Source organism: Lathyrus oleraceus, chromosome 4, assembly GCF_024323335.1.
Source record: "Lathyrus oleraceus cultivar Zhongwan6 chromosome 4, CAAS_Psat_ZW6_1.0, whole genome shotgun sequence".
Lineage (NCBI taxonomy): Eukaryota > Viridiplantae > Streptophyta > Magnoliopsida > Fabales > Fabaceae > Lathyrus > Lathyrus oleraceus.
In genome coordinates this window covers 106,063,545-106,090,537 of record NC_066582.1, presented here as the reverse complement: position 1 = coordinate 106,090,537, position 26,993 = coordinate 106,063,545, and the positions used below count along the sequence as shown (strand labels likewise).

The 26,993-nt window shown below is 39.0% G+C and overlaps 1 protein-coding gene across 1 annotated transcript; it reads right to left on the bottom strand.

Moving 5' to 3' along the window:
- Positions 1–2,571: 2,571 nt before the first annotated feature.
- LOC127073757 (uncharacterized) lies at positions 2,572–4,354 on the bottom strand. The gene is made up of 3 exons (XM_051014979.1): positions 3,934–4,354; positions 3,474–3,596; positions 2,572–3,045 (listed from the first exon to the last, which is right to left on the bottom strand). Exons 1-3 carry the CDS (start codon positions 4,232–4,234, stop codon positions 2,900–2,902), a joined length of 570 nt encoding a protein of 189 aa, XP_050870936.1. The 5' UTR covers positions 4,235–4,354; the 3' UTR covers positions 2,572–2,899.
- Between the last annotated feature and the right edge of the window lie 22,639 nt (positions 4,355–26,993).

Sequence of the window (26,993 nt, the reverse complement as noted above, 5' to 3'; positions counted from 1 at the left end):
ACAATTAAGTGTCTCTAATTCATGAACCTTTTAAGAAATATTTATATCTTAGACTATGTTTTTTGTGATATGCATTTAGTTTACATCAATAAATTTTGTGATTTGAGAATATAGATTAATTATTTATTTACATCAACAAATTTCGTGATTTGAGAATATAGATAAATTTCGTGATTTGAGAATATAGATTAATTATTTATATCTTAGACCATGTTTAGGGGAATAGGATTTGAATTTTATTAAGTTAAATATAATTAAGTAGCATTTTAAAAATTTCTTGATTAAGTCTTATTTATGTGAAACATGTATTTTCAAAATTAATATTTTATATCAACAAAATCTGAATGACAAAAATTATTGTTTTTTTTTACAAATTTTAATTTTTGTGTTGTAGTTAATATGTAGAAAATATGAACCGTTTTTTATTTTTGTTTAAGTTAAATTATTTTGAACAATAAATATACGCAAACACAACTTAATAAATAAAAACTTGTGGGTAACAAAAGTATCATTATGATCTTACTCTTAATTTCATTAATATTATATATATTATCTATTACATAATAAAATTAAGTACAACTTATATCATATCTAATATTGATAAACTCAAGTTTAGGGATGGTAAAGCGGGCCGTCCGCTCCGCCTTAAGCCCGCCAAAAAAAGGGCGGGACGGGCAAGCCCACAAAGTAAAATTCGACTTTAAAATCTATTACATATTTTTATATGTATATTACATTTTTCACTTATTTTTTAGAATAATTTTTAATAAAACATCTTTTAACAAATTTTACTTTAAAAAAAGAGATTAAAGGTAATGCATTGTCAGCGTAATTTTTTTTTACACCATCATCCAATAGAATTATAACATTCTATCATGTCATACCACTATTTTAAAATTAAATATTTTTAATTAAATATATAAAATAGAATCATCAACCAGTATTCCGAAACTATAGTTCAAATATTAACTTTAAATCAAAGAAAAATTAATATCTTGAGTGCTTAATAATTATGTTGGCGGGCTGATCAGTCCGCCACTTTTTTGGCGGGCTTAATGCTGGACGGACCTAAAGCGGAGCGGACAAAGCGGGTAGACGGATACAAAATCTCAATCCAACCCTCCATTTTTTGGTGGGTGCACGGGCCGATCCGACGGACGACGTCTATTTTGGCACCCCCTACTCAAATATGCAAAATAGTCTCGCATCAAAAAATTAGAAAAGCAATTGAATATATTGTTAAATATAAAAAACACAATATATTTATAATTCTTCTCATATATTTTTATTTATAAAATAGACTTTTTTTTTAAATATTTAAAATTAACACAGGACCTCATAATTACTTGGACGGGCACTGAAATTCATACATACATAAATATCATGAGTTTTGTCAAGTTACAATGAAAACATTGTCAAGTTTTGAATAATTTGTGTTTCGGATACAAAATGAAAAATTATCAATAAGTTTAGACCATTACTTGATTTTTGAGTGTCATCTGGTCAAGGGCCAATGATATCTTATGCTCCACGAGGGGACACTAGACTGTGTTATATGTGTGCGCTTTATAACCGCAAACATTATTTGTAAACGAACCCGTGTGTGACTTCAATGGCAACTACAATATATGCAGGGTTGCTTGGCCTTCACCAGATGCCAGCAATAAACATACTGCCACTTTCAATTTGTTTTCAATTTGTCATCACTTCATTTTGTTAACAATGTATTAAATGCGAGTAGTAATATGGATAATAGTCTCAACAATCTGAGAATCTCCTATGATAACCACTAGATTGTTGGGTAGTGCATCAGCAAAGGTTTTATTACAGCTCTAGATTGTTGCAAATTCTCAACTTGAGAATCTCTGTCGATAACAAAAATAATGTGAGAATCCCTTTCGACTCACTTACAAGTCAAGGCAGTGATCTCTGTCGATAAAGGAGAACTAAGTTAGAAAACCAATGATATAGATTTGAGTGCTTCCATATAAATTGAATATCTACGATCCGAAATGATTTCAAAAAAGTAGCAATTAAAAGAACAAATACAACCAACAGAATATGGAGTAGAAAATAAATGGAAGAAATGAAGTGTGAGTCGGCATCCCTTTTGATAGGATTCAATTTTGGCTCAAAGAAGAACCATGGAGAATATTTCTCTAAAATCACACAAAGTGTATATATAGTCAAAGATTAAAAAAAGACACAGTTATCAACAATTCATTCAAGGCAACAGACGATTTGCATATTTCACAAATTCACAATAATATAACGGTTAATGCTTTCAGTGTTGCATTGCATTGCTAACACAGGAGAAACACATTATTCATTTCACTATCCATCATTTCAATCTGTTCAAAAGATTAACTCCTAAGTAAATACTCCAGCCATAAAATATAATGGAAACTCTCAACAGACCACTTATAATATAACACAATTTTTCAACAATTTAAACAATAACCTACCATCACATCGTCTAAACACATAGTCTAAATACTAGTGTATCAGAGTTTTCAACTATAATACACTGAAACCGGCATAAACACCATACACAACAATGACACATTGACATCTGTAATAATTTTAAAAAATTAATATAATTGAATGCAATAACATTTGTCGTCATGGACACCTGACACACTTCAGGGTTACAGAGATTCTCAAGTTGAGAATTTGCAACAATCTGGTGCTGTAATAAAACCTTTGCTGATGCACTACCCAACAATCTAGTGGGTACTTTTGTCTAAAATTTACAACTTATGTTTTCACTGAAGGAAAGTAAGAATTGTAATGTTTTCTCTGAAAAATAAGAAAAGAGAGTAAGGTAAAAGATTCGTCTTCTATTACTAATGCAAGTCGTCTTGAAAAATTGCTTATTATAGCTAAGATTCATCCTCTGCTATGGCAACTTGCACGCATCTGTGTTGTCTTTTGCTTTCGCCTTAAACTTTCCAAGCATTTCATCAACAGTTCTGCATCTACACTGGTTTCCTGGCCGGATTACATCACCATAAACAGCCATCTCAATTATATCAAGCTCCTTGTCTGTTCATTGATGAAAATTATTAGGTTTCTCTCTAATTGTAAAAAATTTAGCATCAAACATTTCCTAAAAGAACAAGATGGCTAAAAGTAGTTGTGTGAAAGATATAGAACTCACAAATCAATATCAGCCAAAATGAAGCACTGGCTTTCAATATAGCATTCCAGGTCAAAAGTCAAAACATAACATCCATCCATGGCCAAATTCATACACAGCACATAAAGCCAAGAAAAACAAATTACAGGAATAACCCCTCACTTAACACACACACAGAAAATGGGGGCAAAAGAAGGCGCTACAAAATACTACTAACATTTGGTTCTCCTCTAATAGCATACAATAAAGAACTCTTTATTGGTAAAATGCATACAATAGGTTAAAGGACAGGTTCAATGTAAAAAAAGACAGATAAAGGGGCATGCTTGCTTACCAGTAAAATTGATATCACAAGAGTAGCCTTTCAACTTGTCCGAATCAATCTCATATTTGTCCGATTTCAATCTATTAACTCTTGATTGAAGTATTTGGCAATTATCAGCTGTTGATTCACCACCTACAATACAATTTCACATGTCAAATAGATCAATTATCAAAATAAAAAACTTGGATAACATTGTTATATGGTACTTTTTGTGCTTCACTGGTTCTATCTACAAAGCTGTATCTTAGGCTACACTTCTACATTCCATATTCCCATTGTTCTCTTTAGATAACAAAAATATTCAGCAATTTCAGTTATACTTCAAAATTCAAACTTCTATGTTCTAGTTAATTCAAAATATGAGGAACAAAAGCTGGACAGAAAAGATTAAAATCATATAAGGAGGACCCAGAAGAAAATAAAGGATAAATATGAAATGGAATGTAAAAGGGTGGAAGAAAAATGTAACCTTTGGAAAAAGGGATGATATGATCGTACTCGTAGCAGAGGCAACCAAGGCAGTTGAAGAAGCGTTTGCAGACAATGTTACCGGCGGCGTCTTTACGCCACCTTTCTGGGTGACGGCCGGGTACAGTATCAGCCTTTGTCCAGCAGATGCTCTTTGTCTTTGTGTCGAAATGTCTTGGTCTTTTGTCGCCGTTGCCGTCGCTTTCGCCGCCAGAACGGTGCGGCGAGGTAGTCATGGGAACAGTTGGGGAGAAAAAGTGAGGAACCAAAAAGCAAGAGTTTCTTGGATATTGTGCAAGCATTACTTTGAAATTTTAAATAAAAAATTATACTTATCTTGTAAAATAAACTTATTAAAAAATTTAACAAAAAGACTAATCAAATTCATTAAAGATTGAATTATCGAATGATAAGATACAATTAGATATGTCGAAATAAAATGAGAGTCGATATTATATATAGAGTGGTTTGTTTTAGCAAAAGATTATGAGGAACCATAACAATGTGTTTCTTAAAAAACTCAACATACAGTTATTATTGCATAAAAGACAACAATATGGTTTAAACATTGGTTTATAATTGATTTTCACGTCGGTTTTATAGAAATAAGATAGATTTAATCATATTTCTTAATATAGTATTAAAAGTTTGATTTAATATTAGTTGGATCACCTACTATCAAGTCATTTATCATTTATTTCCACATTCCAAATATTCAGTCCTAAAGTGAGAGAGTGTGTTAAGAGTCTTGCATCAAACAATATACGATTCGAACATGTATTTATGAGTTAGGACAATCATAGCCCTACAAGCAAATTTTGTAGGAATGAGTTATATTCTACCACAATTCTTAACAAAAAATATTATGACGACTAACTAAAATGGAGCTAAAATTGGTGTTGTATTGAAGTAAAAAAGTTGACTGAATTTATTGCTCTTTAAGATAGGTAGCCTAAACTACAAGTCCATCATCTACTCTATAAAATCGATAATAAGCTCATCACCTCTTTGATTTCAACATCTACTAATGGTTGAAACTAGGGGTGGCAAACGGGCATGTCCGCCCCGTTTAGGCCCGCCCCGCAAAAGCCCGTAAAAAAATGGGGCGGGGCGGGACGGTCATAGTTGTGGGCCTAAAACTTAGACCCGCCCCGCAAAAAAGTGAGGGCGGGGCGGGGAAAGCCCGCGGGCACTGCACTATTTAAACCTAAAAATGCAAAAATTTATGTAAATACACGTGCCCGCAAAAGCCCGCGAAAAAAACGGGACGGGGCGGGGCGGACACATTTGAAGATGAGGGCCTAAATCCTTGGCCCGCCCCGCACAAAAGTGCGGGAAAAACAGGCTCGGCCCGAGCCCGTTTTGCCACCCCTAGTTGAAACCATAATTTTTTTATACAGATAAATATGTTGTGTTCGTCCCTTGAAGTAAACATTAAATCCAACTTTAGTGTATTACTCAGAGAACTGCACATTTATGGTGCACCAAATAAAAATGTGTGGAGGTCGTTTCCAAGTATGTCTTTGTTGGTATTGTTGTCTCAATTCAACCTGTTTTGATCTTTAACGAGTGGTTCACCATTCACACAATAATCATTTATTGTGGTAAGTATCTCAATTACTTTTCGGTTTAGGTTATTTATAAGTGTTACATTCCTGCTCCTCCATAAGTTTCACAAGTTTGTTGCGAATATGCATCATTCCTCTTTTTGTGGATCTATGTGCTCGCAGGTATAATCTCTGTCGTTGTCAATTGACCTAAAATAGTTTCGATGATGATAATAATCTAAAGTGAAGTCTTCATCTGAAGTGATGATCAAGTTGTTATACTTGGAAGATCAAGATGTCGAAGTTAATCTCTTAAGGATAACACCTAATGTCAAGCGGCGTTTGGTGGAATCCTTGATGGTCTCTAGTCAAGAAATCTCTTTGATGATGAATTTTATCAAGAAGTCTTATCAAGCCTCATCAAATGGAAGAAGTCAAGTCCTAGATGAAGTGTTGAATCATTTATGTATCAAGCAAGGGATCATGAAGCTTAAGAGTTTGTGAAAGAATGCAAGTGTGAAAGCTCACCTGATTCGTGTATGAATGATCAGAGTCTTGTAAAAGATAGTTGAGTAATTCTTAAAGTACTCAAAAATGCACACACTCACCTAAAAGTGATTTTAACCTCTCTTTTTTTATAAAACTCCTTAAACCCCATAGAGGAACCATCAAAGTGTTTGTGAAATTGATAAAGGATGTTCCTGAATATTTATGAGCCACATTTCTTAATCGATAAAGACCCTCAACCAATCAATTAGAGCAAGACATAAATCTTCCTAATTGATTAAGAATACTCTTAATCAATTAGGACACTGGTTGTTGTATGATTTCCTTTTGGGGAATTAGGATTGTTGTTTTTATGAAGAATACAATCAATTAGATCTAATAAATAATCAATTATGAGCATTAAAAAGCCAATAGATAGTTTTCCTTTTCAAGTCAGATTTCTTTACTATAAATATAGGACTCTCCAGACTTTCAAACCACACCAGAAAACGTGTTTTGACACATTTTCTCACTCTTTTTCATTTCACTTTTTCTTAGTGATTAAAGAGTGAAGAATATCAGTGAAAATTTTCTTTTGTATTTTGGTGCAGAGTTGTTGGCATGGAATTTAGACATCATGGGCATATCATGAGGAAAAAAGGATTCATAAAAGTACTTGAGGAAATGGTGTTAAGTAATGGCATTTCGACATATGGGATTCTAGTCCAAGGGTGTCAAAATAGTCACGTTGAACTGAAGTTGAGAACTTAGAATATTTTCAAAGACTTTGTTCTTAGGATTTCGTCCATGTCCTAAATAATTCGACAAAGGTTGCATGCGCGGCAGTTCCAGTTGGAAGCGAAGCATGATGATCAAATCATGTAACTATTTTCTAGTTTTATCCATGCAGCAAAGGAACGTGGAGGCAAGCCAGAAAGATGAAGTCATGCAATTAGATATTTGTCGATTGTTAAGGATAGAGTTTTTATTTGTAGTTATTTATGTACTACTATATATAAGGTTTCTAGTGTTAGGATTCAGGGTGCTAAATCATTAAAAAAACTCTATACACTCAAAGTACCCAGACGATAGCAAGAAACAAGTCAGTGAGAAAAATGTATGATTTGTCATACCATCTTTTATATACTTAAGCAATTTCTTATACTTTTTTCTTTTAACACTTCTTACCAATAAATTTGCTTGTTTTTGCCTTCAATTCTGCAAGGATTTTGACCCTGTCGAAATCCCATTACTTCTTTACAAGTTTGGTCTATATTTTCTTGCAAAGTTAGAATTTATGTTACATTTACAACACACAGTTAAACACCTTTTTAAGAATTTATAAACATATGTCTTAGGATTCACTAGTCGATCCTTCAAGTAAGCTTTTTAAAAGAGATTATCGGTTGTTTACCAAAATTAGGGGTAAACAAGGGGTAATATTGTAATTTTTACAAAGGCTTTTATCTCTCGTGAAATATCTATTTTAAAAATTTCTTATTTGGTTTATGGAATTATCCTCGAAAATCTTTGTTTTGTTTGTGAGTTTCGTCTAGTATAAAAGCTCTACTTTGGTTTGTGAGTTTGTCCATGAAAATCTATGTTTGGTTCGTGAGCTTCACCTAGTGTAAAATATCTTATTTGGTTTCGAGATTAACCTGATATGAGATTTTATATTTGATTTGGAGGATATCCGGTGCAAAATTCCATATTTTTGTAAGAAGATTTGTGGACATAACATGTGAAAAACTCACATCTATAGTGAAAACTCTCAAGAAAAAAATTCTTGGGGAGAGGAGTAGGCAAAGTGGTTTAGACAAACCTCTATAAGTATTTTGTGTATATTTCTTATCCCTTATCTTTTTTTTTAATTTAGTTGTTGTTTACTGTAAAATTTAGTAAACAATCGCTAGTCTCTTATTAAAGGTTACTTGCAGGCTCGACCAGATAATCCTAGGACATAGTGCTAGAAGTTTTCTGAAGTTTTGTGTAGAAAAGTAAAGGATTTCGACTTAGTCGAAATATTTAAGTAAAGTGGTGTAAAAAGGTAAATTGTCTAGAAATGTAAAGAATGTCGACAATGATGAAAGGGTAAAAAGTTTGTAAAAAGACAATGTAAAGTGACTAGAAATTAACAAAGGAATGAAAGAAAGACTGCAAATAAAGTAGATTGAAATAAAAGACTTTGCATTTAATTGAAATGGTGTTTTGAATCGTACATTTTTCTCAAGTAAACTCGCTTCTCGCTACGCTGGTTACTTTGAGTTTTGAGAGTTTTGTAGTGAATTTCACACAACACCGTGAATTCTATGATTGGAACTCCTATTTATACTAAATATAGAATAATTGTTTGTAACGTTCTCTTTTTCAGCATTTGTGACGTAATTTTTGCATGCTTTTCGCCCCTGAAATGTCTTCCACGTGTCCCTCTGGATAAGACTGAAAAGCAGTTACTTATTTTGAAAATATTTCTTCGTGCTAACCATTGTTGGTTGACGTGTCTTGCTGATTACTAACGTTGAAAACATGAATGATGTTGTCAAAATGTTGGACGAAAATCCCTTTTCCGAAAAATACTAAGTTCTAACCCTTAGCTTACACTTGGGACTTCAACTTCCTTAACTGGAAATTATGTTTCGAAAATTCTCTTTTATACTTCCAACTTTTATAAGTCTTCTCATTATGCTGACATTATGACCCTGACAAAAATCCCAGCTAACAAATTGCCCCCTAAAAATATCTCTTTCAACTGACAAAAGATAGAGACATTTTTTACTTTCCTTAATACTATTCCACCTAGTGGACTGACATCATGGACATCATGACCTTTCCATCAATAGTCACCTTGAAAACGTGCATTTTCCCACAATCTCATAACTTTCAATCATGTATCCACTATTTTAGGATGGCGTGATTATGCACACGAAATCGTTTCAGTTTTGCCTCTAACTTTATGGCATGTGTCACAAAATTTAGCGCCATTTGTCACCAGCAAAATTGAAAAGTATTTTTCTCCCCCACTATAAATATTTCTTCTTCATTTCTTCTTCTTTTTTTTGCTCATTGCTACCCAAAAAATTATTTTTAAAAAACTTCTTTTCTCCAATCATAAAAATTCATTACTTTCAATAATGGCGTCCAAAATAAAAACCTCAAAAGAATCCAAGGCTCTTATATATGTAGCTACCGAATTACAATTTATTATCCTTGTTAGGAATCAATAGTACGTTCCAGAACCACCAAACCAATAAGAGAAGCTTTGTATCTTCAAGTCTCAGGTATTAATCCATTACTCTATTGCTGGTAAAACTCATGCACTTATAGGTCAAATGTTTGACCCCACAATGGATATTGTTAAGCCTATGGAGTTTTTCCTTCTTATCGCAGAACACAACCCATAGTTAGAATTAAGAAATCCATATATCTAGAGTACATGACTGATACTCTTCATGTTTTTTGTTCTGCTCCTTCCCCCAAATTAAATGAGGATTATATACTTTGGTTGAATAAAATCGAAACAAAAATGGGTGAAACCTTGAAATCTAGGGGAATTTATGATTTAATTCAGCTGTCGAGGATTGGTCATCTTTATTTCCAAAACATGTTTATCGCAGCATTATATTTCTGGGAGAGTAGTACCAATACCTTCCAACTTCCTTGTGGAATGGTTACTCCCACCCTTTTTGACATAGTGGCCATTACTGGCCTTCTCAAAACTAGTGATAGCTTCGATCCCAATGAAAGAGATGAGAATACCATAAATTTCAACACTAACCATTCCGGATTTTGCAAATACATTGAAAACCATCATGAAACTGATACTGACGAAGTGTCTGATGAAGAACACATTGTTTTTCTAGCATTATGGTTGTCGAGATGTATCTTCTGCTGTTAATCCTTGAAGGTGGAAAAAAATATACTTGACCCAGGCCAACCAATTACATGAAGTACGTGATATTTGCCTCAGCCAACTGATATTAGGATCCCTCCATGAATCCCTAGGTTTAGCCACTAAATTCCTGAAAAACATTCAACCTAAAGATAACATGTTGGTTGGACCCTATTGGTTGCTCCAGTTATGGCTAAATTTCATGTTTGAACCTTCCTTGGATGCTGAAAAACCCAATGATGTTGCTGAAGAGATCAAGAACAAACATATTGAAGGCGTTCGACTTGCTTAGATAACCCCATTTGATGGACATAGAACAGACAAGGAAGCTTTTTCAGAATACTTCATGCTATTTACCAAACGACACAACTTCACCCCCTTAATGGCTCATTTTGCTAATAGAACCCATGGGCCTGAATGGTTCATTAGACAATTTCCTTCTACTAGAGAACGGGAGGCTAAATCGAAGAAGATATGAGAAGCTTTCCTTACTCTAAAGCTTCGTTCAACCAGACTTGGGACCTCTAAGAAAACATGAAGATACTTTGCTACCATCCCAATTTGGTGTCACGCCAATTTTGAGTTGGCCAAATTGTGCCTAAGTCCTTCTTTAATCACAAGAGTGAACTTTGTCTTTGCACTGTTGACTATTTAGAGGATGAATACCTTCGGATTCTTGCTCGACATGTTGCTGAACATGTTGTACTTACACCGTTTTATTTTCAACCAACCTTCTATTGAACCAGAGAATTCGGCACTTAGTGGAGAGCCTATCATGAAAGGAATTTATTAAGGTTGCAACATTGTCTCAATATTTAACATGATTTTTCTCTTCCTTGCAGAAGAAGTTTCATAAAGGTAGATACAAACACATCAAAGACATCCAGGCTTACCAACGTTACTTTGAAACTGTGTATGACCCAATGATCTTAGTTGGACTATTTGTGAAGCAACAATCACTCTTAAGGAAAAAATGATGGCAAAACTTCTTATTTAAAAATCCTTGATTATGTGAAGGATAAGTACACATTTGCACTGAACTATTATCCTCCAAAGTTTCCCCTTTTACCTACCAGTGAGATGGCTTTGGCTTTTTCACCTTCATTTCCTAGGTGGTTCATTTGTGGGGAAGATTTAAAAGTACTAAAAATGAGAGTTTAAAGTTTGCCCAAAGGACACCTTCATGTCAACATAGAGCATGTCAGGGTTGAATCCCTTATAAATGAAGGTGAGGAAAGTAAAGGATCATCAAAATCAACTTAGCCTTTTATTTCTTTGCTCCTTGTTCAAATTTGTTATTGCATGCTTTCAGCGGTCAAACATAAGAAGTGAATAAGAGATGATGCCAATGTTGTTGTGGCCTCAAAAAAGACCAAGGTCGAAGCCACTCCAATTAAAGATACACAGGTTTATTCTAATATCTGAAATTGAACTTTACATTATTTTCCATATACATCTTACTGGACTTTTTTTGTTTGCAAGTTTCTTGTCACTATCCAGGTTGATGGCGAAACCCATGATATTCTTGTCGAGAATTCTTCGCCTGAGACTCATACTAAGAAGAAGAAGCTAAAGATTGATGGGGTTGGGTCTATAGAGGTTGTGCATATCCCAAAAGTTGCTCCTACTCTTAAAAGAAACCTTAGGCAAAGGCGAAAAAGAAACCCAAACAGCACAAAAACTAGTTTCTACTGGTCCTGAAAGTTCCAACTCAAGCCCAGATGAGGATGCTCCCAAAGTGAGTTTTATTGTTAAATACCACTTCCTCCTGGTTCAAAAAAAATTCAAATACTAATGCTCTCATTTATGAAGGATAATCTCTTGGCCAAACCTGCATTAAGTTTCAAAAATTCAATACCTTAAACCCATCAGCTCTCATTCAATTCATCCTACTCTAACCAAATAAACAACTGAAGAAGTTAACAAACCTACAGAAGTAGATCAAGATGCATTTCATGATTTAGCTGATAAAAGTCAATCTTCTGAAACATAATCTTCAACATTTGATGGCGAAGTCAAAAATGAGATGGACATGGGTTATGCTTCTTAAGACGAAACTCTTGAGCAAGTAGAGCTAAAAGACACATCTTCTCATAACATCCTAAACCAAAACAATGATGTCCACAAGAACTCAAAATAAGTTGACTCTCTTACAAACATTGAGCAACCAACTGCAAAGACTGCACCAGAGGTAAAAAAGGAACCAGCAAAAACCTTGATCATCAAACCAATTCCCTCACCAAATAAATATCTATCTCAAGAGTGTCGCAACGCGAAAAACAACCGGCGGGAAAAAATAAACAAACAGAGCCGCCACCGTGCATTATTTATCCCAAAGGAGGGAAAGGAAACGCTCGAAGTAAACCTGGAAAGGAAATGGTCTTACGACCGGAGATTACAAGGTACGGGAGTCGGTTACGCAAGGGGAAGGTATTAGCACCCCTCACGTTCGTCGTACTCGACGGGATCCACGCTCAAGAGAATAGAATAAGGTTGCTAAATAACTGCTCAAAAAGAATGCACACACACTGGAATAAACAGATGAAAGAAGACGGAGGAAGGTGACTCGGCAGGATGTCGCATCCTGGGCCTACGTAGTTTGTCAGAAACAAACATCAGAGTCGACGTAGTTCGGGGAAATGGGGAACGGGCTCGCTAAGATATCGCATCCTATGCCTACGTATCTCATCTGGAATGAGAATCAGAGCTACCGTAGTTCGGCTAACGCACGCCGAAACAAAACACACGCAAAGATGCTGAGACGTCAAAAGAAACTCGCAAATGGAAACAGACGGCCAATGGCTGGTCTTACGTCCGACTCCGAACAAAAGAAACACTAACAGGAAACTGAATGCCAATCGCTGGGCTTATATCAGACTCCAAACAACAAACACCAACAGGAAACTGAATGCCAATAGCTGGGCTTACATCAGACTCCAAGCACACCACAAATAGGAAACCGAATGCCAATCGCTGGGCTTACATCAGACTCCTAACACACACAAAAAGGTTATCAAACAGACAAGCTAATAGGGAGTCTGGAACTCGAGCCTAATAGCTGTCAGGCAAACACACAAAAAAAAGAAAAGGTTGCCAGGAGAGACCTCGCACGATCTTCTGCCTATGTACCTCATCTGGTATGAGGATCATGGCGACGTAGTTCCCCTTAACAGGGGAGAAACTTTCTCCTAACCAGAGACCGGGAAATAACAAACTAATAGGGAGACTGACTCGAGCCTAAAAAGTTGTCATGCAATCCACAATAGTCCTAGGTCGAGGTTTCTAACCATAGTTTGACTCACACAGGCAGTGAGTCAACTCAAGTCTATCTCTACGTACATTCAACTTCCTTGAAAGTTGATCATACGACTCCTACAGAAAGGAGATGAGAAGCAAAACAGATAAACATCAAAAGCAATCAGCACACACTATACGCAAACAAGTGGCTCAAGCAAGGTTGGGCTTTAGTCAAGGGGTCATATCGACCTTGACAAACAAGCCAAATACTGGAATGGGTGGTCAGGCTCTTAACCTCTAACATTGAGAGTTAGGGTGAGCAGATGAAATGGTAATGAGGGTAAGACCTCATAGCTCTTAACCCGGGCCTGGGTGAGCTTCAATCAATGAAAGTGTGGGAGTCCAGAATGGGGGACTCTACTCCACAATGACTGACTCTATATACAAGGAGCTTGGGTGTTTATTCAAAATGCATCATCACGTAGTGCGAGCAAGATGAATGACTCAACTGAATAGCAGGGGATGGATTGCACATCCCTTCTATCTGCCAATGCCTCTTCACTTAGGAGGTCTTTATATGTACAAGGCACAAAGATAAACAAGCACAAACATTGCCTCTTAAGGAGGGCTTCAGACAGGTGCCTGCCAACATAACATGACAGGTCTTCCAGGCTACATGGAGAATAGGAAGTTACCTAAGTGGTATGCCAACCACAAGCAAAGCAACTCAAACAATGAGTTAAAGCGGCTAAAGTACCTGTAAGAAGAGCTAAACAATCAGTACTATGTTCAGACAAATCAAACAGAAAGTCCAACAGTGAGACAACCAATCATCAGACAACATCAATGCAAGGCATAAGATGCAAGCAAACTAAATTGATTCATCATCCAAAAGACCTACAAAACAGCAAAGGTTAACAAACAAAGCAAGTAACAAAGCTCAAATGATGAGGCAACATCAACCATGTAGATGAATGCTTGCTCCTGAAATTCAAAGCTCAAATTGTGAGTTCAAACCACTAGCTCAAAGGCTAGGGTCAAAGGTGAAGTAAAAAGCCAAAACAGAAGCTAAAACTCAACATGAATCACATTTAAACAATCATGAACATGTCCTAAAAAGGACCAAATCAAAATCAATAAGCAAAGTCATTTCATGAGCATGAGAAGGCAAAGACAATTTCAAAGCATTCAAATGGACAATAAGGATGAAAATTCCATATCAAAACAGAAATGAGTCAAACAATTCTGGAAATTTTCATGAGCATACAACATGTCTAACACAATCACCATGCCAAAAATCAGGATCAACAGAACTCAAATGACCTAGAAATAAAATGCACAAGCAAGACATCCAATTGTGTGATACAAATTGTCACACCTAAAGTACATGTGTCCCAAACAGTGAAGGAAATAGCAAAAAATGCCAAATAAAATCACACAAATCCATCAACATGTTAAGAATCATCATGTAAAATTTCATGGCAATTGGATCACTTATGAGCATTTCACAGTAGGATGAATGAGGCATGGTCCAAATGTATACATGTTCAATCAATTCAACACAATTAAAAATCTAGACATGGTAAAATCATAAAATCAACACCATAAAATTCTAGACATTCACATGAACAAGTAGAAAAAAATTGGGAATTATTTGGATCCTTTTTCAATTTTTTATGAATTTTGAAAGTTGCATGAATTAACATGGAATAATAATGAAGAATAATGGAAAATGAAGTTGAAACATAGAAAATCACCAAAACGCTTTCAGCAAGGATCGAAGAGAGGCCAAGGCGTGTCCAAAACGACGTCGTTTTGGCTGTGAAGAATTAAAACAAAAAAAAATGAAAGAATGCGCTCAGGAAGAATCGAGTCTTGGTCCTGCTACGTTCATGCGCTCAGTTGCAGAAGCCCTAGCCGGCTGCACTACAGTGCCAATGTGGTGGTTTCCACCGTCTTCTTCATGAATACGGTGGTTGCTACTGTTCATGCATTTTTTTTCAGGATTTTAAATGGCATACATCATTGGAATCGTCTCGACGAGTAGATCACAAATATCACAAAACCTAAGCCTAATTCTCACTATATTTTCTGAATCGAAGCAAAGAAGTTTCTAGATCTAAACTTAAAATCATCATATCTCACTCAATTTTCATCCAAATTTAATGAAATTTATATCAGACTTCTCAGTGATGAAAGATCTACAAGATTATGGAAATAGAATCAAGAATTATGAGGTTCGAATTTTCACCAACCTGAACTTGCAATGACCAAAACAGCGTATTCAAGCCTCCAAAAGCTCCAATCCTTCTCCAGTATCCTTGCCTTGAAGCTTTGAATGAAAAACAACACTTGAATCCTCTTGAATCTTGCTTAATTTGAACTTTCCATTGACATGCACATGCTCTTGAACAGTCCCAAACCTTGCTCAATTTCCACGAAAAATATATGGATCTAGCTCAAAACTCCATGATGATGAAGCATCTATGCAGAGATTATGTGTTTGTGTGGAGAAAATTTGAATTCCAATGAGAGAAAATTTTGGAGGGAGAAGAAATTTCTAGATCTAGAACTTGTGATTATGCCAAATTCTGTTATGATTTACTATTTATATGCCATGTTAATCACTCTGAAAAATTAATTAAGCAAGGGTTAATTGTAATTAGTGAGAATGAGGTGTTTTAGCAAATTTGGAAAAGTGTGGTGCATGGCCTAATTTGGACGTGAATAGTAGCATGCAATGATCCATTTTCACTCAAAATCACCTATTTAACACAATGGCAATGGTATTTTGTTCATATGATGCACCAAATTCAAATTTGTCATTTTCCCTCCAAAATGAGCATGCATGGGCAAATGAGTATATGATTAAATTTCATGCAATGCAATATTGGATTTGGAAAATATAGGTCAAGACAAGAATTTTTCAAAAAGAGTGGCTTCATTTGGAATTTTGAGTCAAAAGTTATGCCACTTTGAAGTCTCATGCACACTTGGTGATCATTTGCTCATATCTCTTCAACCATTCATCATAAATTCATGATCTTGGACTTTTTGGAAATGGGAGAGAAAGATCTTCAACTTTCATGTTGGACAAAATTTCATTTGAAGCTTCCTTGATTATGTAAAATTAAGTTGAATTTGAACCAAAAACTTTCCATTTTTGGAAACTTTTAATTACAGGTCACTTTCCATTTTTGGAAACTTTTGATCTGGCCTCAAATTCTTCAAGATATGTGCTTGTAATGAAAAATGAACCTCTTTTGAACATGAATGAGATGTCTCAAACCATTTCTCCCCCTCCTAGCCCTCAGTTGACTTTCTATTGACTTTTATGGGCCCTAGATGACTTGAAAATGCACTGGGGACTTTGAGCCTCTACCACCTGAGGAAATGGCTCAGAAATCAACCCCTAGCTCCAATAAGCTCTTCCATATAACCATGTGATCTTCATCATCAATAGAATACCTTTTCTCCTTGAGAATCCCTGGTTGGAATAGCAGTCATTGATTAGGGTTGACCAGAGGTCAAAACCCTAATCTAAAGGAAACTGAGCATGCACAATGAACCCCTGGATGACGACATAAACATCATGATGGCGACATACCCTTACAACCAAGATAATGCTCAACTTTTGAAGGATTAGGAAAACCCTAATTGAAGCACAAACCCTCAGATGGTTGGTGATCAATTCAATAAGACCCTCATGCTTGAATCTCTTAACCTCTCTATCTTCTGGGGAAGACTTTGGAGGATGGCTTCATTATTCTCACATGATATGCAATATGCAATGACTAATGCCTTAAATATGAAATGCAATATGCTAAGCTAATCCCAAGAAGAGGAGGGCAAATTTTGAGGTGTTACAGCTGCCCCTATTCAATCCACTGTGAACCTGTCGATATGAACGGCCTCAGCTTTCAGATGATCAGGGTGAAGAGTGATTGAATACCAAGAACAGACGAACAATTTGCGCTCCACTGGGGATTATCATATTTTTCGTTGCTTTTCTTGAACCTCAAAACCTCTTGATTGATTTTTTCCTTTTTTTTTTACTTTTTCTTGAACCTCACAAATATTTTCTTTCGCGCGGATGATTCCGGATCACTGCATTTGAACCCCGACAACTTCATATCAATCTTGCTGCCAAACCATGAACCTCGTTCTCCATTTTCCATGCTAATTCCGTTGGCAATGCCGGAAATAACACCAACCACCACTCTGATGGCGACATCTCAGAGGATATTCGACCAGACATTTACCAATGACTGGGAAGAAATTCGACGTTTACTGACACCGAACAATGATGTTTACTGACACCAAAGAAAAGATACTCGACCAGACATTTACCAATGACTGGGAAGGAAATCGACGTTTACTGACATCGAACAATGATGTTTACTGACACCAAAGAAAAGATACTCGACCAGACATTTACCAATGACTGGGAAGGAAATCGACGTTTACTGACATCGAACAATGATGTTTACTGACACCAAAGAAAAGATACTCGACCAGACATTTACCAATGACTGGGAAGGAAATCGACATTTACTGACATCGAACAATGATGTTTACTGACACCAAAGAAAGGATACTCGACCAGACATTTACCAATGACTGGGAAGGAACTCGACGTTTACTGACATCGAACAATGATGTTTACTGACACCAAAGAAAGGATACTCGACCAGACATTTACCAATGACTGGGAAGGAAATCGACGTTTACTGACATCGAACAATGATGTTTACAGACACCAAAGAACACAGACATCACGGGGATCGACACGACACTTACTAGTATCGCAAGGATGACGTCTACATACGTCAAAACAAGACAGACGCTTGCCGGGGACTAACTGGGGGGAAACCGTTGACCCAACGTCACGATGCTAAACTCCTCAGAGTAACACCTTCCAACTTCCATCTCGCACGACAGAAATCTCCTCCAATATCGCACTACTGGGGAACATTGTTGCTCTAACGTCATGATGCTAAACTCCTCAGAGTAACATCTTCTAACTTCTATCTCGCACAACAGAAATCTCCTCCAGTATCGCACTACTGGGGAATACCGATGACCCAACGTCACGATGCTAAGCTCCTTAGAGTAACATCTTCCAACTTCCATCTCGCACGACAGAAATCTCCTCCAGTATCGCACTACTGGGGAATACCGATGACCCAACGTCACGATGCTAAGTTCCTCAGAGTAACATTTTCTAACTTCCAGCGAAACCAATCCTCAAACGGTAACCATGGCTTGAGACTAGTTTATGCTTGCAATGCTGATGCATGATTTTTTTACAGCGTAATGCTCCACAACCATGGAAATGCTACGCAATTAGCTATGCAATATGCTATGCTTATCTAAATGATGAATGCCTAAAAAAGTATCCCCCTCAAGGGACTCTACTGGGAAGCTCGAAGCACTCTATTGAGGAACTCGCTATCGCTCCAATCTCCACCCTGTTGGGGAAAAAGCACTGCCGCTGGGGAAAAGACAACCTTCAACAGGGATAAACTCCACTGAATCCGATCCGCTTGGGGACTTCGCGGGGAAACAGCTACCAACGCACTCTGCGGGGAAAACAACAATCTTCGACTTGCTGGGGAACTAACAAGCTCCATCATGATAGGGGAAACGACAACCTTCAGACCTGGCTGTCGAGGAAACACCGATCTCGAACCTGCTGGGGAGATACGACATATCTGATACTAAACACCTATCGACTCGTCGAACACCGGCATTCACTATCTAACCACAGTGTCAGCTTTCCACTTTTGAGAACTCCCAGACTCGTCGGGACTTTTCTGATTCATCACCTTGTATTCTTGACTTCTTCGTACTCTACGGAGATCGAACCCCTCAAATTGGTATCAACTTTCCAATTTTTCAGACTTTGAAGAGTCTTCTTGATTAATCCTCAAGGATCGTCGCACGTCTCTCACCGTCTTTTCACCATTCTTCAATTCCTCGTCCCTGATTGGACTCTGCGGGGATCTCTTGTCAAAAGTTTCACTTCACAACCTACAAGTGAGTGAAAATATCTAACAGCTCCTGCAAAAGAGATCGTTAGATAAAAACGTGCCCCAGGCGTGCCAAAGTTTCAACACCTGAGTCACTCTACCTTCCGAATAAGATTTCAGGTTTTCAATCTTATCAACGTGCATTGGAAGGGATCTCCATGTATCAAAATGCAAAGATTCTTTATCAAAATAAACGGATGTTTTTGCAATCAAAGCGGTAATGAAAACAAAAACAAAATTATTTGAATTAATATGCATTTTATTGATTGAAAAAGGTGTGGCTCAAAACTGAGCAATACAAAGGAAGCAATCCCTGAAAAGAGGTAATTGCGCACAAAAGGAAAAATCTATCCTAATGGCAATGTGAACCCGCGATCTCATCGAGTTCCAACTCGGTTACACCCCATATGTCCTCAAGACTCTCCGTGCTTTCTGCCTTCTGAATAAGACGCTTCCGACCGATCTCTGCCGAGAATTATCCATGGTGTCTTAACCAAAGTGCAAACAATCATGCCAGACGCAGTTGTTCGTTTCAATCCCTCTTTTGCCTGAACCGCACTTTCGGGTTTTCAGTCCACCGGGATACCCTTTTTTTTCCCAAGCCGCCCTTGTGGGGTTTTCGAATTGCCGGGTGTACAGTTTTTTCCTTTTTATCCCTAATTTTTGCCCGAACCTTTTTCATTTTTTTTGGTTCGCCGGGATGCCCATTTTTTCCTGGACTATTTTATTCTTTTCGTTCAGCGGGTCTCTTATACGAAGTATTTTTTAACTGCGTCCGCATTCATAGGGGATGGAAAATCCTCGCCATCCATGGTCGTCAATAACAAGGCTCCGCCAGAGAAAACCTTCTTGAGCACGAATGGACCTTCATAATTGGGTGTCCACTTGCCCCTACGATCGTTCTGAGGAGGAAGGATCCTTTTCAACACCATATCTCCCACATGATATACCCGAGGTCGCACCTTTCGGTCAAAAGCACGCTTCATCCGCTGCTGGTACAACTGCCCATGACAAATGGCTGCCAGCCTCTTTTCCTCAATCAGGCTCAACTCTTCGTACCGAGTCCTTACCCATTCAGCCTCTTGCAATTTCACGTCCATCAGGACTCTCAAAGAGGGAATTTGAACCTCAACCGGTAGCACGGCTTCCATCCCATACACAGCGAGAAAGCCTTTGCCCCAGTAGACGCACCGAGGTTTGATACACGTGCAAACTTCGTATTCAGCCACATCGTTGGTGCATTCAACTGTTATCCGGGAAGCAAAAGGAATGTGGGATCCTTTCGACGTAACCAAAACAGCACCAACTCCACTACCATTCACATTAACGGTCCCATCAAACATCAGAATCCATTCGGATTCAGGGTCAGGCCCCTCCTCCGGGATCGGTTCCTCACAATCTTTCGATTTGAGGACCTCGATGTCCTCATCAGGGAACTCAAACCTCATCGGTTGATAATCCTCAATGGGTTGTTGGGCGAGGTAATCAGACAATACACTCCCCTTTATCGCCTTTCTGAGAGGTATACTGAATATCGTATTCAGACAAAATCATTTGCCTTCTCGCACCCCGTCCGGTCAATGCTGGCTTTTCAAACATATACTTGATCAGACCCATCTTGGAAATCCACAAAGTGGTATGAACCAGCATATACTGTCTTAGTCAGCGAGCAGCCTATGCCAAAGTCCAGCAAATTTTCTCGAGCAGTGAATATTTTGTTTCACAGTCGGTAAACTTTTTGCTAAGGTAAATTGCATGCTCTTTTCGACCAGACTCGTCATGCTGCCCCAATACACACCCCATAGACCCCTCGAGGACCGTCAAGTACAGAATTAACGGTCGTCCCTCCACAGGAGGCATCAGAATCGGAGGCTCCTGCAAATATTCTTTTATTTTCTCAAATGCCGCTTGGCAATCATCATTCCACCTGTTGGATCTTTTTTCTTTTCAACTTGAATATGGGTTCACATGTGGCTGTTAGATGAGATATGAACCGTGAAATGTAGTTCAATCTACCTAAGAAACCACAAACCTCCTTTTCTGTTCTCGGTTCAGGCACTTCTTGTATTGCTTTTACTTTAGCAGGATCAACCTCGATTCCCCTTTCGCTCACAATAAGCCTCAGCAACTTACCGGACCGCACTCCGAACGTGCACTTATTTGAATTCAACCTCAGTTTGAATTGTCTCAACCGGTCAAACAACTTGGCCAGATCTGCCAAATGCCCCTCTTCTGTTTGGGACTTTGCTATCATGTTATCAACATAGCATTCAATTTCATGATGAATCATATCATGAAACAAAGTCACCATAGCTCTCTGATACGTGGCACCGACGTTCTTGAGACCGAATGGCATCACCTTATAGCAGAAAGTGCCCCACGATGTGATGAACGTTGTTTTCTCCATATCATCTGGCGACATTTTGATTTGATTATAGCCAGAAAAGCCATCCATGAAGGAAAACACCGAGAATTGAGTTGTATTATCCACCAACACATCGATGTGAGGTAACGGAAAATCATCTTTCGGGCTAGCTCTGTTCAAATCCCAGTAGTCTACACACATCCTCACCTTCCCATCCTTCTTCGGCACCGGCACAATATTCGCGACCCAAGGCGGATAATTAGTAACAGCGAGGAAACCAGCATCCAACTGCTTTTGCACCTCTTCTTTGATTTTCATGGCCATCTCGGGTCGAGTTCTGCGCAACTTCTGCTTCACTGGAGGACAATCTGCTCTCAATGGTAGCTTGTGCACAACAATATCGGTATCCAACCCTGGCATATCTTGATAAGACCAAGAGAAGATATCGACATACTCTTTCAACAAGGCTACCATTATGCTCTTGACATTCGCCTCCAAAGCGGCCCCAACTTTCACTTCCTTCCTGACCTCGTCGGTACCCAGATTCACAATCTCAACTTGCTCCTCATGCGGTTGAATCACCTTCTCCTCTTGTTTTAACAATCTGGCTAATTCCTCCGACAGTTCACAATCTTCTTCGCCTTCTTCTTCGGCATGATAGATCGGATTGTCGAAGTCATACGAGGGTGTAACAGGATCGTTATCAATGAGATCCGGAGAATACAAAAGTCGGAACGAAGCCAATCAAAAGGAAGGAAAAATGAAAATAAACATTGCCATTTTTATTTTTGTTTAAAACTGCAAAAATAAATGAAAAACAGGGAACGCCGCTTTTAATGTGAAAAACATCCATTTATTAATGATGCAAAATGTTGCACAATGAAACACATGAGGTGGCCCTTACAATGGACCATTACGTTTCGGGCAAAACGTATGGCTTTCATGCAAACAGAATTGAAAAACGGAAATATTACTCTTCACGATGAGTGACAGTGATGATCTTTGAGGTCTTCCAGTTCCCTGGTACGCACGATTTTATCCACGAGTCAATCTCGCAGTCACTGTCAATCTCTTCACCCACCGCACAGGCGTGACCGGGATCCAGCATTCCAGCACTGATGAACGTGAACGGTTGACGACGTCCTCTGTTTTGCCCAAACGAGTCTTGGCCCGGCTGATAGCCAACCCCGAATCTATCTGCTTTCACCGTAATGTCTACCATTCTTCCCCAGCCTTGGGCTTTTCCATTCTTCACCACTTCCATGGCCTGTTTGTAAGAAGAAATGGACGACCTTTTATCTTCTCCAGCAAAGATGGCATTCTTCATCTTGACGGTTTCAAAAGCCTGACAGGGTGTCCCAAATAGTTCACCGTCCACTTCCGCCTTCGTCATCCTCTGAATCATTTCCCTCATCATTGCACACCCATCTGTGGCGACATCCGTACACCAATTATCACAACCCGGAAAAACCCCATTCTTCAACAGTTGTGTCCTGACCTCAGCCAATGAAGTTCTCACCTGATCTAGATTCATCAGCTCAATCGTCCTCCTATCCTCAGAAATTGCATTCACCCCCATCTGACCATGCGCAGGCATGGGATTAGCATTAACGTTTGGAGATTGCGCAAAACTGATGGCCTTAGAATCCACCAGGTCCTGGACAACATGCTTAAAAGCTTTACAGTTCTCCACATTGTGTCCAGGGGCACCAGAGTGGAATTCGCACTTGGCGTTCTCATCATAATTGGCAGGCCTTTGGTCAGGTCTCAACGGAGCCAACATCCTTGGCTGCACCAATCCAAGATCCTTCAACCTCTTCAACAGAAGAGCATACGCCATGGGTGGCTTATCAAACTAACGATCAGTCATCCTTCTTCTCGCTTGGCACCCAGCTCTCTGTGTTTTCTGTTGAGGTGGTTGTTGTTGCTGTCGTACAGATTGATTACCAGCAGGAATCGTTACTGTAGCAGCATACGGGTGATAACGATCCCTACCGCGTCCCTTTTGGGCAGACACATCACTTGATTCAACCTCCTTCTCGCGCTGACCATCGCCAAAGGACTTCCTTACTTCAGACGACGGAGCGTTTCCCTGTACCTTCCACATTCTCAGCCAACTTTCAATTCTCTCCAACCTCTCGGAGATTGCTTTCTGCCCCAAGGCGAACCCTTGCATAGCACTGATCAACTCTCCCATCATCTCTTTCAATTCAAGAATGTCGGCGTTGGGCGGATTCATCATTCCTGAGTCAATCAAACATGTTAGAAACTGACACCTTCAAAATAGAAGACAGGTTATTATGACTCACGCATGAATGCAATGTCTATCCATATGAGGAACACTCTGTCTTTCGATCCTGGTTTCATCGAGACAAATAATAATTCGGCAGCAATATTCTGACATCAATCATCTGGTTTTGCCATACAGAGCAGAGAATTATAATTTAGCAAAGATATCACCCAACCATGTGTGTGCTATGTGAGTGCATACAGGAAAGCGAATAAAGCTTGAAGATCAATCACTGAATGATAATAACCATTGTATCTCAAAAGTGCACTACACGTGCAAGAGTCATACATCAAGTCTGATACAAATCAAATTACAATCCTCCAGAATCAGAAATAAAATACAAGCAAGTGAATTCCGTCAACAGGCCTGACGATAATCCACACATAATAACAACAAAAATCTACACCGAAGAAGGTCCCACAGAAGGCTCTGCATCATCAACCATCCTGGTAAACTTCACGGCGAACCTGAGCTCAGTGTTCTCCTACTGCAATCTCCCCACTTCCTTCTGGTGAATCTTCATCTGATGGAAATAATGATCCCTCTCAGCAAGATAATGATCTCTCTCAGCAATAATCTTTGTGTTCTCTTCTTCCTTGACCTTCAGCTTTGCTTCCCACTCGGCGATAAGGACTTTGACTCTGGCTTCCCTCTGAGTCTTCACAAGGACCTGCCTCCTCTTCTCATCCTCGATGACCCTCAAAGCTCTAGCTAACTTCTCCTTGGTAATGTGGTGCTCCTTCGTTGATGACTCCAATGCTTGGCTAATCTTGCGGTAATAAGCAGTGTCTATCTCAAAGCGCTTCACCTCCAAGGCATGCCTCTTATCCTGATCTTCTATTCTCCCTTTGATTTCCTGATTAGCCATCTGAATCCTAGCAACACTCATCTCCAATTCAGTCTTCTCTGCTCGCAACTGATCTCTGGCTTTCTTCATCTCAAGGAACTCTTCCATGCTGACAGAAGAACGTGGCCCCTCAATCAAAGGACACCAAGGATCACCCCCAGGGAATGGTAAATGCGTGAGCTTAATCCTCTTCCTAAGCCAATCATCAAATGGAGGAAAAGACCTGCTATTAACCTTACCAAAAGGAACCTTGCCCTTCCTCTGAATATTGCGCCATGCCCCAGACACCTGCCTCAACTGTGACGGATTACCCTCAGCTGGGAAGTAGAAAGACTCCTGAATCTCACACTCGAGAGGAGGAACCTCCATGGCAAACCCCATTTGTCTCCTAAGAAGCGTCGGGTTGTAATTAATGCAACCTTGAACTCCTATGAGAGGCACATTGGGAAAGCTCCCACAACTGTAAATGAAGTCTCGCCCAACCACACCGTTGTGAGTCCAAGCTATGTCCTTGGCTCGCAAACCCATCAACTTGGTCGCCCAATTTACCGTATGGTCAAGAAGAACAAAAGCAAAGGCACCTCTGGAAGGCAAATACCCCATGAACCATTTGTACAACAGTGGAGCACAACATCTGATCAAACATCCTCGCTGCTTCTCGTTCCGATTATGGACCGAGTAATAGACATCCCCAACCAAGGTGGGAATAGGATTCCTCTACACAAACACCCAGATGGCATTAATGTCCACAAAGTTCTTCTGGTTAGGGAACATGATGATTCCATAAACGCTTACAGCAATCAAAGCACAGACGGTCTTCCAATCCCCCAAAACAACATGCTCCTTGGCTTTAGCCTCCAAGAAACTCAAATGAAAACCAGGCAACTTTCCCTTCTCCTTCAAACCCCCCTTAGTCACCTCTGAGCTCAAATAAAGAGCACGAGAAATCTCAGCAACATCAGGTTCATCCTTAGTGACATAGAATGGAATCTGATCTCTGATCTGAATACCCAGGATACTGGCATAGTCTTCCATCAAAGGCCCCAACAGGTAATCCGGGAAAACGAAGCATCTCAAGCCAGGGTCATAAAACTGGAGAAAAGTATGGATGGCGCTCCTATCATCATTTGCAAGCCTGAAAACCAACTTCAGAATACCCCCGTAAGTCTCACGGAACATCCCCACATGGTCAGGTGTAATCAATGCTATCATATCCTTTAACACATCAATCTCTGGATTGAAGAAACTGTAGACGACGTCATTTTTCAAGCCGGTCCTCATGTCTAGAACAAAGAAATCTCTCAACCAGGATCTCAATCAAGAATGTCCCCTGCATATGGATAAACATGCGTTAGATGCGAATAAATGCAAAATGCGAATGATGCTGATGCATGAATGCAATGCACTGTGCCATCCTCCAAGTCATCTGAACATCCACTGCACGGAAGCCCTGGTCTCTGAACTGATCACAACCATCTGAGGGACTGAATAACCACAAATCCAACTCGGGAGTTCCGAAATAAACGGAACTGAAGGATATACCACCATCATCATTGGAAAACCACTGCTCTGATAACCACAAAATCATCTGTACCAACCCAGGGAATCCTGAAATAAACGGATTCCCACTGATAAATACCACGGACAGAATTCTGGCGTCTCAAGAATAAATATCCATAATCCGACTGAACCAAAGTCACCATCAGAACATGCATCTGTAGAAATCAACCCTCCCCTCAAGGTGAATTCTAATCAGGTCATCCTAAGCCGGATAATGGTTTCGACAATCGGGCAAGATACTCAACGGGTTTGCCCTTTCGGGTGTGCCGTTGCAGCTCTCATAACATCGTCTAAACCAAAGATCCGGGAAAGATCGGTCACCGAAGTCAACAGCTCTAAAGAGATAACCCAACCAAAATGGAATACTCCACCCGGAAGAGCTCTCTCAGAAGAACCTCGTCCGGCTTGTGGTATGTCATGTCGCAACAACATGCTGATCCAACATGTGAGGAAACGTGAGACCACACTAATCCTAGGTGTATACTCGGGCCTGGGTTTTAGCCCCACTCAGAACACCCACCCCAAATCAGAGGAACCAACCTGTACAGAATCCAGCACAATGATAATATGATGCATGCAAACACATATGCAAATATATACACAACATAATAATCATAAATGCAATAAATAAAGCAATAAAAGCAACCAAAACTATCCTAGAGAGCGCTAGGATTGACTCGCTTAGGGAAGACGGACCAGCAAGAGGTCAACTTCTCTTGTCCCCAGTAGAGTCGCCAGCTGTCGCAACGCGAAAAACAACCGGCGGGAGAAAACAAACAAACAGAGCCGCCACCATGCGTTATTTATC

Coding starts and splice junctions, on each gene's coding strand:
- LOC127073757 (XM_051014979.1), bottom strand. CDS start 4,234: ATGCTTGCACAATATCCAAGAAACTCTTGCTTTTTGGTTCCTCACTTT. Junction 3,597..3,933: donor TATCATCCCTTTTTCCAAAG/GTTACATTTTTC, acceptor ATTGTATTGTAG/GTGGTGAATCAACAGCTGAT. Junction 3,046..3,473: donor TTGTGATATCAATTTTACTG/GTAAGCAAGCAT, acceptor ATCAATGAACAG/ACAAGGAGCTTGATATAATT.